This window comes from Erigeron canadensis, chromosome 8 (genome assembly GCF_010389155.1).
Source record: "Erigeron canadensis isolate Cc75 chromosome 8, C_canadensis_v1, whole genome shotgun sequence".
NCBI classification, from domain to species: Eukaryota; Viridiplantae; Streptophyta; class Magnoliopsida; order Asterales; family Asteraceae; genus Erigeron; species Erigeron canadensis.
The window spans coordinates 19,885,448-19,903,882 of NC_057768.1; the positions used below are offsets into that span (position 1 = coordinate 19,885,448).

An 18,435-nucleotide genomic window follows, 5' to 3' on the forward strand; every position below is an offset into this window, starting at 1 on the left:
TAAATAATAAGTGTGATTTACACGGATGGTACATGTGGTTTGTATAATATTACGTGTTTCATGCCTCACGTACAAGGCACATTGGCTACTTAACGATACAACTAACGACCATCAACTTGAGGTACCTTCCGAGTGCGAAATTGTACACCATGGGTATGATGGACGTAATTTAAATCTAAGAGGTATGAAAATAGTAATTTCGACCAAACCATAGGTACCATTTCAGTAATTTACTCTATTTTAAATTAAAAAGGGTATTGTGGTAAATTTGTTTTTACATAACTGAAACATTTTATGTTAACCATTTATTCCATAATTTTAGAAAACGGATTTGTCTTTCTCTTATGGATCTTCGGTCTTCAATAACATGGACATTATCATTATCAACAAATTATTAATAGAATGTTGTGACTATTTCTGCGAAATCAAATGAAAATCAGAAGAACCTAAAAACACTGATGACAGGAGTTTGTATGTAGAGATTTATTTCTTTAAATACACAATTACATTAGTAAAGAATAAATAAATTTATTTGCGTATTTTTTTGACACATGTTTACATACCATTAATATATATATATATTTCTAAAAACATATTGCAAAAAAAGTTTATATGTGAACTTTTTTCATATACACATGTGTACGTACGTACATATGTGAACTTTTTTCATGTACACATGTTTACGTATGTAGATGTGTGAACTTTTTCATGTACACGTGTTTTCATACATATGTCAACTTTTTCACGCACACATGTTTCACGAACATATGTTTCCATCCATTGGTTTTTTAGAAGTAAAAAAAGCAAGTTATGTAAAAGAGTTTGTTAGAAATATAATTTTAGTAGTTGATTTGTATGTTTATAATATCTTGTACTTATTTGTGATTCTCATAAGTATGGAAGGGGGACTAATGTAAAAAGAAATCATATGGGTAACGTGTTGAAAACGTATAAATACTGTATGGGTGTTGCCCTTATCCATTATAAAGGGCTTGTCATCAGACGCATATGAGAATTATATGGATTTGATGGGCGACAATCCGGCCAAGAGATGATGACATTTGGATACGGTACGGGCGTAACCCTTAACTCTAGATGATTTTTAGTGGTTTTGAGCATTATTTTGGTTCTCACTTGACTATAGGGATGAGCAAAAAAACCGTTGACCCGTGCTAATCCCTACTTGACTATATATGTGGATGTTTTTTTCCCCATGTTTTGTGACGAAGACTATGAGTGGTGAAGATGGGTTGGGAAAAAGACAAGAAAACTTTTATTAACATTTTCAATTTTAGCCCTTTATATTTGAACTCATTTATAAAATTGTTTTATTAGCTTTTAAAATTTATCAATTTAGTTCTTATTATTTTTAATTTTGCATATTTTAAAATTTATTAGTTTATTGTTTTTAATTTTATATCATCTATCATTTTTATATAATTTTGTATTAGAACAAAATGTAAAATAATAAAAAAAAAGTTGAAAGATGAATGATAGGAATAGAGTAGTTCTTAAATATATCTTAAAAAAAGAAAGCTGATTTGACAATAGAGATGAGAAGATGATGACGTCACAATATAACAAACATTATAAGTGGAAAAAGTGGTACTTAAACTTATAACAAAACTCTTTGGTTAGGGAGTTTATATAAGATATTGGCTTCCTAACATATAAAGAATTGATATTAATCAAATGCCACCGAAAAAAAAAAGACTACAGTCGTCGTGGCAGCTGATGGAGAAATATGATTAGAGACGTTGGTTGGTGTGACAACCGTCATCTGAGCGAACTTTCCTACACACTTTTCCTGTCATTTTTAGTTGTTTCGTTTATGTTCGTCGTTAGACTTTAAGACTTTATCATGAAAAAAATGGTTTTTTTTGTTTTATTTGAGCTTTATGAGCCTTTAGACTTTAGAAAAATTGTACGTGGACTCGAGAATAGAAAGAATACCAGTTGTCTTGTGGAAATGCCAAATTAAGTAAAATACTTCAAATTAAATCAATTAAAGATTTAATAAGTAAAAATAGACATGTTTATATCCGTTAGAGAACTATTAAAAAGTTATGTTTAAATATGACGACAAAATAAATTAACGAGTCTCGGGTTTTGTGAATTGGTCGAGTCAAACGGATTTTAGTGAGGTCAAAGGGTGGTCAAAATCGGTCAAAGGGGGAGTAGGAACATCGAAACCCTATCCTACACACCTTTCTCCCCCTCATTTCTCATTTCATATCTCCCTCTCTTCTCTTCACTCACACAGCCGCCCCCCTTTCTCTTCTTCTTCCTCTCTCTTTTTGCAGCCGGTCACCACGAACCACCACGAACCACCGCGAACCACCACGAACCACCACCGATTTCATCAATCTTCATCATCTTCTTCATTTCCCTCATAGTTTTTGGTAAGATTTGTTTAGATCTAAAGTGTAAATGGTCTTTTAACATCAAAAATCACGAAAATCTTACATATATATATATATATATATATCGGATGTATATATGTATATGTATAATGAATCCAAAATCCTTATAATATATATATTTATAAACCGTTTTCCTTGAAGATTACATATATATATATAGATATTTTCGGTTGTGTTTATGGTGTTAGATCCGAAATTTCTATACTTATATCTATACTCTTCGGTTATATATATGTACATATAAATGTTGGAATCCGAAATCCTTTGAAATCGAAAAGTTTGAGTCCGAAAACCCTAACATATGAAAAGTAAAACCGAAATCTTTCAAATTTGTGACATTGGGTTCGAGATCTTTTAGATTCGGGAATATACTCATGTTTTGAGTCTTGAAATCGAGTTGTAATGCAACTTTGTGGCCGGATCTAGACTTGTTTGGGATGCTTTGTCTGGTCAACTGTCGGTCAACGCCAGTCAAACCGGCCAGAAAATGTTTTTGGGTTCGGTCAACCGTGGTCAACGGTGGCTCATTGGGAAAATTAGGGTTAGGGTATTATTTTGGGAATTTTAGTAAAAATTAAAGGTTTTAAATAAAATTAAATTATATCTTTTAATTTATTTGAATTTATGTTTAAAGTTAAATCCTATTTTCCATGAATAATTAAATATAAATATATATAAAGACTAAGTTAATTAGTTATATATATATACAAAGAATTAAACTTAATGTGGACATATGACTAAATATATATATTAAAAAGACTTTGTAAGACTATATAAATTATACATTCGTATAACAATAGTTAATGACTTATCGGACTCATATACTTTATAATGACTATATATAAATGCAAAGAATAAAAGACGTTGTAAAGACGATGTACAAATTATATGATCTTCCAGACTTAATATATGTTATAATGACGCTGTTACGAAGACTTGACAGGATATAAACAATGAAATGTGACATCATTTGACGAACTAATTATTTGGACAAGACATAATGACATTTCCTAAGACACTAGTATAGGACATATACGAGTACAATTGAATCCAAGTTCTTACTGGGTGACTTGTGGACGATGTAGGACTTTTGGACAGATAGTGAGCTTGTTTCAGTGTTTCTGACAGTTCGTGTTCCTGTTCGTTGATATAGGATATTTATACTTGTACTGCTTTCAGGTGAGTTTCGTAGCCCCTCTTTTTACAAGTTTTGGGGTAGAAAGTATACTTATTTTCAAACTGTTTTGTCGATTTCTGTTTATGTTCAATATGGAGCCTGTGCGTATAGAGTTACTTGTGTCATTTGACGTGCTTTGATCTTGTTTGTATGTGTGTGATTATGTGTTTGTTTGTTGTGCTTTGGACGTACTTTTTGTATGAGTTGAGACTTGAGACTTTGGACTAAGGCAGGTACTGTAAGACCGGACTTTGAGACATTGAGGCACTTGGACTTATTATGACGTAACTCTGCTCATTATATATTGAACTATTATTTGTTTAGACTTAAAAGAATAGACAAAAGACTTATATTCTTTGACTAGACTTTTTACATAAAACCTACGAACTTACCAACCTTTGTGTTGACACGTTTTAGTATACCTTTCAGGTGCCCAGGCTAATCAGGGATAAAGACTGCTATGCTAGGCTGGACTTCGGAGATTAGTACTCCTTAATAATTATCAGACTTTAAGGCTACATGCCTTGGATTATTTATTTATGGACTTGGTTGTAATAAGATATTGTAGCATTGTTATGACTTTGAACTCATGTTTTTGGGAATATATTTATTATATTCTATTTCATTTAGAAGTATCTATGTAATTCCATGTCGTGCTGTACTTTTCATGACACCTCATGTTTCCGCCAACGGTGAGGTGTTACAGTTGGTGGTCGAAAAATGGAAAACGGTATTACAAATGGGAGGGAGGACAAAGAAAATAAATGTAGATCTTAAAATGGATGGTTGCGATTTGTTTTCCGCGCAAATATTTACCATTTTTTTTGTTTTCAAATTATCACAACTCACATAAAAAGTATATAAATTAAAGTGATCGCTTTATCGCATAACTTGCCAACCAACTTATTCAAAATCAGGAAATTTGTGACAAACACAGATATAAGACATCGGCCACTCACTAAGTGGTTATTACAAAAAAAAGCGAAATTCAAATAAGATAATAATATAACCTTCAAGGTTTAATCACACCACTCACTAGCATTAGTTGTTATATGGGAACTGAATCCTCAAATAAGAGAGTAATATGATCTTTCAACGTTTTGTCAGAAAAGGTAAACCCGTCATTGAATCTGTATGCCACATATATTACTCGAGCAAGATTAATAGTTGTAGAAAGCATCTTCATTGAAACAACCCTTGGCATGAGACATCCTTCATTCAAGTCTTTCCATGCATTTTCAATCAATTTTTTAAGTTGGTTAATTGCTTTATCTTCTGTCACTTCAAAAGTCTTGATATAAGACTCCACCCCTGTAGCTGGTTGTGATCTTTCACGTTCAAACTTCATTTAAAGATTGCTTATCAGTATAATAATTTATGAGATGATAATTCAAGTTATATAATATTAAAAAACTGAATGATCATTTTATTAATGGCGGATTAATTGTGCAATTTATATGCTATATAAAATATAAAGCCATCTTAATCTTATACAAAGTTCTTGCTTGTCTCCAGCTGTTTTCATTAGCTAGTGAGCAATATAACTAATATAAAAAGTACAAGTTTATCTAAGATAAGTGATATTTATACCACATTTATTAATAAATCTACCATATATATACTTACTTCCTTGTACAATATGTTTTAAAAGTTATACTATGCGGTAGATTTATCAATTTTTGTGATACGATAGTCATTTCCTTTTATATATGTATAACACTCTTTTAGCTTCTCAAAGTTGCATTTTTTACCCTCACAGTTTTAAGTTTTTAACTTTAACCACTAAAGTTTTTATCTTTTAATTTTTTACCCATCAAAGTTTTCAATTTTAGCTTTTTGACACCAAACTTTTGTATTATCATGTTTTTATCAAACGACTTCCTAAATTTAAGGTTTTATCATTAAACATTTGATTTTGATGTATATATACCATTTTAAATTTATAATAATCTGCATTAGCTTTACTAATTACGTTTATCTAACCTTTAAACCGAGACAATATGTTACATCATCGTCATAATAACGTCATTGTTCGCATCAATATAGTTATTATTTTGAACTATGTTTTTATACATCTTTTTATTCTTATATATTATTTTTATTGTTGCTACATATGTATTGTAGTCTTTTTAAAACCTGGGCTCGTGAATATATGACATAAATGAATTTGTGTTACACTGATACTACTATATTTATTGGTTGTATCCAAAACTTTATCGTGTAAAAGACGTGTTTCGTAACTACGTGTGGATAAATTGACTAGTTATCTTTGTAGAGAGATATAAAGTAAGTAGAACACTAATATATTATGGTAAATACCTTAAAACTAACAACATCGTTATGAAGTCTAGCAATTAACTCTGAAGCTTGGAGAAATTTAGGATGACTTTCATACCAAGCCAAAGCCTCTTCACTAACTATTTCACCCATGCCTATTAAAGCAGATATTCCAAGAACGTTGTAGGATGAAGTAATCAATCCATTCTCCAAATATTCTTCAAATGTTGGCACTTTTTTACTATGTCTCCACTCAGCCTCTGTAAGGTAGCCTTTGGCTAGTTGTTGAAACTGGTTTCATGATAATAATCATAAGATAAGAATGCAAAAATATAAGATATACATGAATTTACTTTTTTGCAATTAAATAGTAGATTATTGGAAACATACTGCTCGTTTTGAAGCATTAACCACATTAGCTCTTCCTTCTTTTTTTAGCTGTTTCTCAAATTCAGCATACTCATTAAGAAGAATTTGGTAAAATGGTTTAATGTACTCTGGAACTTGCTCCATTGCACTCATGTCCCACCTGAATGTAAAGATGAAGATTATAACCTAGCTAAAATGTTTCTAGCTAGCAAATAGAAGTGATTAAAAATTCAATGATAAACCAAAAATATATGTCATTACTTGCATATCGCATCTGTTAGAAGTCGAAGCTCCTCAATAGTACCATATGCATCAAATGTGTCATCTAACACCAACACAAATTGAGCAATTTTTGATGTAATTAGTCTGGCTTCAGAGTAATGAGGCTCCAAGTATACTGCTAAAATCCATAAATACAACTCTGGAAGTTTATCCCTTGTATATGGGGTTATCGTCTGGAACTTCATGTCCTTATACCACCTAAAAGAAAATAATAATAATAATGAGTTCTTAGGAAAATAAAAGTAGTATAAGTATAAGAAGACAAAGTAATTAAGATCTTAGGTTGATCCATTGATTACTTTGTGAGAATTTGAAGTTCTTCCTTCTGCAATAGCTGAAAGTAGTTAAAGTGCGCATTTGCAAGCTTCAGTAGAGGAGCATAAGTTGAGCATTCTTCTTGATAGTTTGAAAAATATAACCTTGCTTCAACTATCGGCAATCCAAGATGAGAAGGGAAGGCCAATGCATGTTTCACTTGTCGTTGCAAATTACCTTCAAGGGTGTCTACTATACCCTTTAGTCTCGATTCGGTGAATGTCAAGGCCTCATCTAAAATAGATTCTCCGTGTACTCTTAGATGGGTTGATTCATAAAAGCTTAACATGCCCTTGACGTCATTTACAATAATAGACTCCTTGAATTTTCCAGAGCTAAAATCTTTGAACTTGTTAAACACATCTGTAAAATAATGGACATTAATTAGTTACTTCTTGTGTAGTTAATTAGCTGTCAATTAAGCGTTTCTCAAAGTTGATTATGATTCTTAAATACACAACTAAGAAGTACGTAGTTAGGCTCACCACAAGATAACTTATACCCATGTTGTCGAAAAACAAGGAAGTTAAGCGAAATGGTATAAAGATCCGCTTCATGACAATCTTCCAAGTTAAACTTCTTGAAAAGTTTGTCAAGTTCACTATTAATCTCTTCAGAAAAAAGATAGTTAAAACCAAGGCGGTACAAAGAGTTAATTAAACTTAGTTTTGAATTTGAAGCCATGCTTGGTTCAGCTATCAACTTTTTGAGCTCTTCCTTTGGTTCCTTCATGGCTTTTGCATACGCTTCCAATCTCTACAAAACATGAAATTAATAGATACGGCTTTTTATTTACTAGCTAGGTTTTTTGTATGATAATAGTGCATGCATTTTTGCTTAGCTGCTTTATTTATTTAAGATAATATAGTAATATATAAAATGAACTCTTACCGTGTTATCAAGAGTGAAAGATAGAAAACGATCACCCCATATAGAAGGAGGAAAGTTGGCAAAAGGACGCTCAAGATCATTGTCTTTATTAGCTTTCTCTTGATAGGTAGCCTCACATGTGTTCATTTTCTGAAGGCGATGTGTGTGGAATTAGAAATTAGAGGATCGAGTTCAATGTGTATTTCTCCAACTAATTGAGCAGTATATTTATAGCATCACTTTAGAAGTGGTAATTCAAAGAATATGTAATATAATAAACATGCCTAATGTTTAGGGGACCAAACATAAGCCACCGATCGATTCTTCATTTTAATAATAGTGAAGTTTTCGAAGTCTTACCAGAATTTTATATTATTACTACCTTTATCTATGTTAACAAAAAAAAACTATCTTAATCTATCTATAATCTATAATACTATATAAAACATCTAACTCTTTTTTTATTTTTCTTTAAAAGTATCACTTAATTAACCAAAATATATACCTCTATCATTTATTTAGTAAATTAAATAGATCCATGTACATAATATATACCTATCGTACTCTTAATAAAATAATATACAATATATGCCAGTCAACCCTTAAAATAACTACATTATCACATTTAACATCAACTTTTTTTAGCGTACTCTTAATTAACATCAATTACTCTTATATTCACCTACCACAATCGTTGCCCCCACCATTCTGTCACCGTCACCGCTGCCAACACCACCGCTACCACTGTCACTACCGCCACCGTCGCCACCACCAAGCCCAAGGGCGGTTCTTTATAGGGGCCCGGGCCACCACCGTTTTTTTGATTAGTAATGCTAATATACCCGTATTTCGTTTGAAAAAAGTTATGTATATTAAGTCGGCCCCCAAGGATTTTTTTTTTTTTACATGTTTAATGAATGTAATGTCCAATGAACTTTATGTTTATAGTTTTTTTATACCCTACGGTTTACTTAGCCCATTAATAATTTTTATGTTTTAGGCCTTGTCTTTGTCTTTTTTTTCTTTTTAGTTTCAACAACGAAGGCGAGTCTAAAAATTATCGAAATAGTGGGTTTGATTCTTTACTTGACAAAGTGACCTTTTTATGTAACAAGCATCAAGTAGAGATGTCGAATATGAAAGCTCCATATACATCTGCTCGATTTTGGACTTGTAAAAATATCTTCATGTCACATTTGAACATTACTACTGAGTAGATTTGTTTACAGCCACAATAGATATACAAATACATGAGTTAGATAGTAGATTTGTTTAAAGAGCTTAAAGATCGTAACACAGACTTGTAACTCTAGTGCTTAGTACACTCCTTTTGTCTTGGTATTTTCCTAAGTATATGTAGTTTTTTATTTGTTAGAAACTATGAATTGGTAAATACTAGTATTATTTTTATTTGACCCGACCCGAAATAGTATACATGATCCTAATATAATACTCGGACACAAAGCTGAGAAAAATTTTTTTTTTTGGCCTCCACCGTTAAAACTTCAAGATCCGCCACTGACCAAGTTGCCGTTATTACCACAATTGTCGCGACATTGCGCGAGTATACTTCTAGCTGGTGATAAAAGCCTCTGTCATTTTGCATGTACGCATTAACACGAGTTTAAGTTTCTTTATCCATTTGTGAATGGTTTGTTAACATTAAGATAGAGTGTCAATAGAAAAAAGAAGTAATAAAAGATCTATGTTTTTCTATTGACATTGTATGTTAGGGGGCTGGCATTGGATGGATGGTGGCTTCAAAACGAGTGGTGTGACCACGCACTCGATCTTCCACTTTGTTCCCTTTGATTCTTGTGCAATGGCTAATTTGACCAAATTAACGACATTTTCCTCTTTTTTTTTAGCTTTAATATTTTTGTTTAGTTATATCTACATACAACTAACAAAACACACACTACAACTCACAACACATCCACTTTCTTTCAAAAAACACACTACAACTCAAATACACACACGCACTAAAAAAAATAGAAAAACGTATTGGTTCCACTTTAATCATCAACGAACCATTCGAATGGTATGACGATAGTAGTTTAGAGGTGTTTGCGAACGCGAATGAGGCCGAAGAAGCCGATGCCGAAAGTTTCACGGCACGGTCACGGCTGAAGCGTAAAGTGGTGAACCAGAACCGTTGGACCGCTTCACAAAGGTTGCATCGCGACTACTTTTGTGAAGAACCCAAATACGACGATGAGTTTTTGAAAGATAGGTATTGTATGTCTAAACGTTTCTTTTTAAAGATCGTGCATGATCTTGAGTCCAGATACGCGTATTTTCGGGACTCATATGATGCCCGGTTGGCCAAGAGTTTTACCCTAATGTAGAAGTGCACACTTGCAATCCGACAGCTTGCAACCGGTAATCCACCAGATGAGTACGACGTGTATTTAGAGATGGCTGGGAGAACATCACTTGAATGTCTTCAACTTTTTTGTGACGCTATGGTTGACACTATAGCAGCGAATATGTGCGTAAACCAACAACACATGATATCCTCTGTTTGTTTGAAGCACACGAAGAGAGGCATCACTTACCTGGAATGCTCGGTAGTCTAGATTGTACACGCCTTATATATAATACGGGACGAGGAGCTACATTTTCGTATCCGGTATGATCTGACAGAGCATCTAGCGGGTCTAAACTTACCACACCTCCAGCCGAACGATGAATAGCAGTAGTATTTCTATTATCTATGTTATATCTTTTAAGTATTTCTATTATGTTTTCTTTTTTTAATTTGTTTTATTGTTTTCAAGAAATATTATCTAATGTTTATGTATTTTAATGTTTTTAGTTTAATGAAATTTGAATATTTAAATAAAAAAAATTGTAAAATGAGTGGTGAAGTGAGTGCTCAGATACCAATGAAATTTGGATGAGTGGTGAGTAAGTGGTGAGTGAGTGGTAGAGTTGAGATGACATAATGTGATTGGTTAAAAGTGAGTGGTGAAAAAGGAATGGATTATGGGATGCCAACCCCCTTAGTAATATTTAAGCCGTATATTACTGCTTCACATACATCACATTTTAACGCATTTTGTGCCTAAACTATATATATAAGGCCCTTCTCAGTTAAATAATAAAATATAGAGAAAATTACACTTTAAGTACCTTAAATTGGCAGCTTTTGCACTTATAGTCTCCAACTCAAAAAATTGCAGTTTTCATACCTAAAGTTTTTTTTTTTCAATTTTGGTACCACGTACAGATGGCGTTAATTTTTTCCGTTGAGACTCTCACGTGACAAACACTTGAGGGGTATTTTAGTCTTTTACCCCTCTTTTTGAGAATGTTACACTTTTGATACCCCAAATTGTCAATTTTTTCACTTTTGGTACCTTAAGTAGACAACATATTTTTATTATACTTCATGTCACACATTAGCATCTATCAAACAACACACACTCAAAAATCAACACACATTGCGATCATCCATATATCCATGTATACCTATATCTCTATACCATACCAAATCTAATACATAAACATGCGTAAATAAATTCAAAACTTTGATATGAATCGTACACCACCAGAAAGGGTTACCGACTATCTCCTTCCCCACCAGGCACCACGACCTCCACCTTAGCTAGATATTTCGATCTAATCTCGTTTGTAGCAAATATATTCATCTGTAACAGATTCCGTTCAGATCTCGTTTGTACCAGATTCCAATCAAATTTCGTTTGTAGCATATTCCGATCGAAGAATAGGGTAATTTAGGGGTGAGAGGGTTTTCAATAATATGAAGAAAAGAGATCGATGGTGGGTGTGTATTCCGGCGACATGAGTTTTTTCCGGCCATCGATCCACCAATGCATTCAGTTCTTCCACCATCACCCATAATTACACCAACAACATATAATATTTCAAGAATGGATACACACCATTGAGTGTTTTTTTAAGAGCCGTAAAAAAAAATAAAAAAAAATCATGTGTGTTGATTTTTGAGTGTGTGTTGTTTGATAGATGTTAATATGTGAGATGGAAATTGGAGAGTGTATTAAAAATATGTTTGTCAAAAGTGAAAAATTTGACAACTTGAGGTACTAAAAGTGAAAAAATTGACAACTTGAGGTATCAAAAGTGTAAATTTCTCAAAAAGAAGGGGCCAAAAGACTAAAATACCCCTCACGTGTCACGTGAGGGCGTTAACGGCAAAAATTAACGCCGTATGAACGTTGTACGAAAACTGAAAAAAACACAAAACGTTAGGTATGATAGCTGCAATTTTTTGAGTTAGAGACTAAAAGTACAAAAGTTGCCAACTTGAGGTACCAAAAGTGTAATTTTCTCTAAAATATATCATTTTATACCTAAACTATATATATAAGGCTCTTCTCAATTAAATAATAAAATATATTTATTAAGTTTTTGCCTTTTCGGTAGTTGTTTTTAATTATGTGTTTATGCCAGCATGTTGTTAATTAAGTAGCCTAATTCCAAGTGAAATTAATGAAATTTGGATGTTTGTGAGAAGAAGAAAAAGGGTTATATTTTGCTGTTTATAACACATGTACAAACCAATTTCAACATTTTTTTTTATAACTTTAAGCGCACAGTTCGACAAATAAAGAGAACATTTCATACTTTAAACAAGGGATAAATATCATGGAATGTAACAAACTTTGTACGAATGTCTATAGTAGGAAATAACTAAAGTTTTGTGTATTGTATGTAAACAACTTTAAAAAATGTTTACTGTATGTAAGAAAACATACGTGGTAACCATATAGAGGTGTCACTTATCTGATTTTAATTGGTTGAATACATTTTTTTTACATACAATAAACATTATTTTTGAGTTGTTTACATACAATACACACAACTTTAGTTATTTACTACTATAGACATTCGTTCAAAGTTTGTTACATTACAAGATACTTATCCCTTTAAACAATTACAATGTTGAATCATTCATTTCTACTATATGGAGTAATATAAACTAGAGTAAATTACACTTTTCGTCCCTAAAGTTGACACGTTTTTCACTTTTCGTCCCTTAAGTGAAAAAATTACAAATTTGACCTTAAAGTTGGCAGATTTTTTTAATCATCGTCCCTCGCCAAACGTGGTTAAGTTTCAGCCGTTAAGTTGGACACGTGCAAAACACGTGAGGGACTGAAACTGCAAAAAATGACAAGTTCAGGGACAAAAACTGAAATTTACTTTTCTGTTGTCATCATCTTCATCTTCTCCGGCTGACTTTCGTCGGAATATTTGCCAGAAAACTTAAAATGCCGATATCTCACTCGTTTCTTCGAATAAGACCATGAAACCACCACCAAACTTCTCAAAATTAATTTCCGCACAAATCCTAACCAAAATATTTCAGATTCAACACTTGCCGGAAAACTTAAAATACCCATAACATGGATTTTGAGCAATATTTCTATACGATTTAGCTCGTTCCAAGAATGCAATATTTCTGTTTTCGCAAATAAGTCCATGTTGGATTAGGTGTACGTGCTCCTCACTAAGACACCAATGGTGTGCCTCATTTATTATTCCATAAGCTTTGCACCAAAAAGAAAAGTACAAAATGGGGAGAGACCTTCATGTGGCTTCGGTTTTTTTCAATGAGGCAAAGACATAAGATCGAAAAATTAGAAATATATATAAAGAGGGAGAAAAGAGGGACGAAAGGACCAGGAGGCCTGACAAGCCCCTGCAACTCAAATCTTTTGGTTATGATTCGTTCAGAAATTAATTTTGAAAAGTTTGGTGGTGGTTTCGTGGTCCAATTCGAAGAAACGAGTGAGATATCGACATTTTAAGTTTTCCATCGAACTTTCCAACGAAAGTTAGTCGGAGAAGATGAAGATGATGACAACAGAAAAGTAAATTTCAGTTTTCGTCCCTGAACTTGTCATTTTTTGCAGTTTTAGTCCCTCACGTGTTTTGCACGTGTCCGACTTAACGGCTGATACTTAACGACGTTTGGCGAGGGACGATGATTGAAAAAATATGCCAACTTTAAGGTCAAAATTGTAATTTTTTCACATAAGGGACGAAAAGTGAAAAACGTGCCAACTTCAAGGACGAAAAGTGTAATTTACTCTATAAACTATTTCAATACAGTGGTATCCAACTTTACCAGAACATTTTTCTACCCTAAGTTGGTAGCTAAATAAGTTATAACTAGTTATGTATCCCGGGCGTTTCCCCGGGAGACATAATGTTGCTTTCAAAATGTTTATATAGGCGGGAGATACATTTGTTTGTTTCCTATTTAAACATGTGTTTGAAAATATGTTGTCGTTTACAAACGTAAGTTATATTAATCATTAAATGATTAATTATGTGAATAGTTGAAGGGAAAAGGTGAATGTTAATAATGTATCAACTATATATGATTATTTGAAAATAATGTGACAAACGTGAAAAGAAAAAGTAATGAAAACGCACTAAAATTATAATATTATATATGAAATGCAAAAAGAAATGGAAAGTGTCATATAAATCATTTTAGAAAATAAATATAAGAACTTTAGGAGGTAACCCCATGTTAGAAAAAAAGACCCGATTTACAACATTTTTTGTAACTTCCGTTAGACACCTTGATAGTTGTAACGGTCGTTAGCTGATGGGGACCAATATTGCAAAAGTTTTAATGACAGGGACTGATATGTCGTATTTTATACCCATTTCCCATGATAAATGTAGTTGATTTAACATGTTTTATGAGTCGTTTTAGTATACATTTTGTGCGTTTATGCTATTTGTTAGTGTTTCAGGTTACTGACAGGTATTTGAGCGTATTCCTGGAAGAAACAACATTATTGAGGTGAAATAAGTGCTAACTAATGATTTCCGGAGCATTTGGATGAAGTTTGTAGAAAGTCAACAAAAGTCAAAGCTGGAAGAAGGTGTGTTGCGCCGCAACTGAAAAATAGAGAGTTAAGTTGCACCGCAATGGGTCAGTTCTAATCTAGTCCGAGTCAACAGAAGTCAAAGTCAACTGCGAAGTCAAATGGAGTTGCGCCGCATCTGGTCAAGATTTTAGTCGACTATATAAGCTTGCAAAAACATTCTTTTAACTTAACTCTTGCCTCTCCAACCGATTTTAAGCATATTTTCATGGGTTTTTCACTCACGGATCAACTTGGAAGATCGCTAACACGATTGGAGATTAATTTAGCAATTGTTAATCATTCTTGAATTGATTTCTACATTAGGTACAATATGTTTTCATATATTATTGCTTGTTTTTATCTTTTCATAATGAGAGGCTAAATCCCTCAACACCCGCTTGGGTAGTGAACATGTCATAGGGTCGATTTAACGTTACTTGCAATCGTTGAACAAGACTTTTATGTTTAATCGAAGATCCACATTTATTTGAGTTTAAATATTGTTTTCCTCTTTTATATTTATTGATTGATAATTGTAATTAGAAGTTCAGGAGAAATCTATGTCATTTTCAATTGATTTATGAAAAGGTTAATCGGTCTTTAATTAACCTAAAGTCGTTGGAGTTCGGGAGAAACTAGCGATAAAGATTTTAAACAATAAAATTCATTTTGAGTGTGTAAACGCTTATGATAGAGGGATCTGATTAGGCGAATAAGCAGTTCAAGAGAAAGCTAAAAAAGGTTAAATCATAAAAATCTACTTAGGTATGTAATTCTTAAATGTTTTGAGTAGAAATTATTCGTGGGAGCAATAATTATATTTAGCACAATTAAAGTTTCAAGTATAACGGAAGTTCATCTTGACTACCTTTTAAGTCGTTCAACAGATGCAAGTAATGTTTAGACCCGATGATTGGCATGTGAGCTGATCCAAATAGTTGTCCTTTTAATTATTATTGTCATAAAAAATCAATTTTACTATCATTTGAGGATGAGCCCTGCCCCGGTCATACCAGATTTAATCATTTTCTTAGTTCAATTTTGCAAAGTGGCAATTCGGTCACAAAACCCCTTTCTTTTGCTTGAATCACTTTATTTTTACAATTGCTTAGAAAGTCCTTGTGTTCGACCTCGTACTTACCAAGTCAATATATTGTATACGAACGGGTACACTGGCTACAAGTGTGTAGTGGACAATAGCTAGGTATTTTGTGATATAAATTTAACACTAAAAATTACACAAGCTTGTCTCTAAAAGCAAAAATTCCAAACTTGGTTTGGGAAGAGATTCTTTCAAGTTACAAATAACTTGTGGGTCAAGTTAAAGCAATTTTAAGCCTTAAATTAAAGTCAAGGATTAAGATTAAAAAATGATCTTTTAATCTTATCCCTTGATTTTAAATCAAAGCTGATTTACCCAACTTGAATAGTCAAATTAAGTAACTTGAGGAAATCCCAATTAAAAGAATGGACATGGGAATGGCAAAATAAATACTAAAGGAATGCAATGGGTTTTCTATTACATTTGATCTTGCATGGTTAGAAATATATACAATGTAAAGAAGCTTATTAAAAATAAATATAATAAATAACTACTTATTTAAATATTTTTATAATTATATCTATATTTCGTGTACCAATCATCAATAATGTATAATTATATATACTTAAAAGTTATGTGTAATTTAATACTGTTATTGATTATACACATTTGGATAAATATATATTATTAAAATATGGATTATAAAGAAATCGTTAATATCTAGTAATAAATTAAAACAGAATTAATATTTTCTTTAAACAACACGTGGCATAATCCTTGATTGACATGTGTCATTTTAATTTATTTATTTTATTAGATCAGCTTTTTTAATTGTATATAGATTCAATTTTTTATTAGACTTAGAATTAAGTTCTAACTTTTGGTTTATAAATACAAAACACATTATAAGCTTATTTGATTAATCTTTTTCTCATTAATAAAATTGTCTCTTTTTCATTTTCAATTCTTCAACTCCTATTAGTTATTAACATAAAGACTTTATAATTTTGAGTTTACGATCTGAAATCACAAGACTATTTGCCATTATCCACTATGCTTACAAGTTTTGAATTTGATGTAATTGAAAAAGTTTAAGTTATATCCAATACTCTAACTAGACATATATTATATTTATTATTACTGTTTATTATACTTTAGTTTCGCTGACCGATTTACTATAACCACGGTTTATTTCATATTCATGAATTATGTATGTGGCATATTCAAACTTCTTTATTTTATAATCTATATAGCTATCGTACATCGTACGAATATTATGACTAATGTAATATAATATTTGGAGTAGATTTTTCATGTTAATATATGTAGGTATGTATAATATATACGACAAGCACTTTGATAACTACATCATGTATTGTTATGTAAAAATGAGAATTACGGAATATGCAGTTAGTGTGGGATTGAATGATGATAGTTATTACTCAGAATTTACTCTATAATGATCCATTACCCATATTTAATATTGATAAACTCCTATATTTGTAGTCAGGCATAATCTTTTATTATCATATATCCATTACCACCCCTAAGCATGTCTAACCAAGGCACCAAGCACCCCCTCAGGGAGCTGATTCTTCCACTGATATTTTTATTCATACACTGAAGTTTTATCCAAATGGACTATTATGCCCTTATGTTCTTTTTACCCAATTTTAAGTTTGATAGTCTCATCAATTGACTTCGGCGAGTACTTATACTCCTGCTGTAAATGCACATAATACAAATGCTTTGCACATCTAGTAAATCATCAAAATCAAATATATATTACATATACAAACACATTTTTTTCTTTGAATATATTCCTCAATTGCTTATAAAATAATTTCTATTGTATTGAAATCAAGTTTACCAAAAGATGGAAAAATTAAAGGTGCATGAATTTAGATCTAACCCCTCACCATCCACACACAAGAAAGGGTGTAGATATAAAAAAAAATTTCATAACTATTGGGAAAGCATGTTGTTTCATCAATTCCATTTGAGAAGACTAATTTTTTTCAAGGAAAAAATCATCCAGAGGGAAAACATCTTTTTATCATGATTGAGATTGTGTTATTGGAGTTCTCATACGGAAGAAATAAGACGATGAATAATTTTAGGTGTTTCTTGACTTTTGAAGATGAAATATGAAAATAACTAATTTAACGTAGAGGTATAATAGTCTAGTTATAAATGATTTCCTTGTAGTAATAAATTATTACTAATAATAAAACCTCAGTTAAAAAATTCACTAGCCACCCCGTTAATCAAGAGTTCCAAATTATTCAATCAAACCCAGTTACGTTTATTCAACCAAAGATCTGTTCCAAAAATAATTTATGATATTATTATATCGTTGATGCTTATTTGATTTTTTCACATCTGTTTGGCTAGCGTCTTCTAATAATTATTATTATTATTATTATTATTATTATTATTATTATTATTATTATTATTATTATTATTATTATATTATTATTATTATTATATTAGATATTTATCAAAACTTCCAAATTTGCTGTGAATGCAGATGCATCTACAACTACGTTACTTATTTTAAGCTTTTTTTTTCTTTAACGGCCTTATTTCATTAATAATCTACCAAGTGGCTAAAAAAATTAAGTACAAGTTACGTACTATAACAAATACAATTACATCAAATCAAACTTCAAAATATGATAAATATCACATCGATCTGTTTACATTCTAATTTGTCCTATAGCGTCTGCTAATACATTATTATTACGTATTAGATTAAATATTTATCAAAACTTCCAGATCTGCTTACGTGAAATCAATACTAGC

At 31.7% G+C, this 18,435-nt stretch overlaps 1 protein-coding gene and 1 long non-coding RNA gene across 2 annotated transcripts; one reads left to right on the forward strand and one right to left on the reverse strand.

Moving 5' to 3' along the window:
• Nucleotides 1-2,369: 2,369 nt before the first annotated feature.
• On the forward strand, nucleotides 2,370-4,072 carry LOC122609905. The gene is made up of 3 exons (XR_006325417.1): nucleotides 2,370-2,402; nucleotides 3,509-3,602; nucleotides 4,030-4,072. It is a non-coding gene; the product is annotated as an uncharacterized LOC122609905 (long non-coding RNA).
• Nucleotides 4,073-4,648: 576 nt separating this feature from the next.
• On the reverse strand, nucleotides 4,649-7,860 carry LOC122610384 (germacrene A synthase short form-like). Its single transcript, XM_043783375.1, has 7 exons — nucleotides 7,735-7,860; nucleotides 7,329-7,599; nucleotides 6,828-7,206; nucleotides 6,508-6,726; nucleotides 6,268-6,406; nucleotides 5,920-6,168; nucleotides 4,649-4,942 (listed from the first exon to the last, which is right to left on the reverse strand). The coding sequence occupies exons 1-7, from the start codon at nucleotides 7,858-7,860 to the stop codon at nucleotides 4,649-4,651; spliced, it is 1,677 nt and encodes a 558-aa protein (XP_043639310.1).
• Between the last annotated feature and the right edge of the window lie 10,575 nt (nucleotides 7,861-18,435).

Bases quoted from the DNA above. Each gene is read 5' to 3' on its own strand.
- LOC122610384 (XM_043783375.1), bottom strand. From the start codon at position 7,860: ATGAACACATGTGAGGCTACCTATCAAGAGAAAGCTAATAAAGACAAT. The intron at 7,207-7,328 runs GTGAGCCTAACT...ATTATTTTACAG, and splicing joins TGGGTATAAGTTATCTTGTG to ATGTGTTTAACAAGTTCAAA. The intron at 6,727-6,827 runs GTAATCAATGGA...ATTTTCTTTTAG, and splicing joins GAACTTCAAATTCTCACAAA to GTGGTATAAGGACATGAAGT.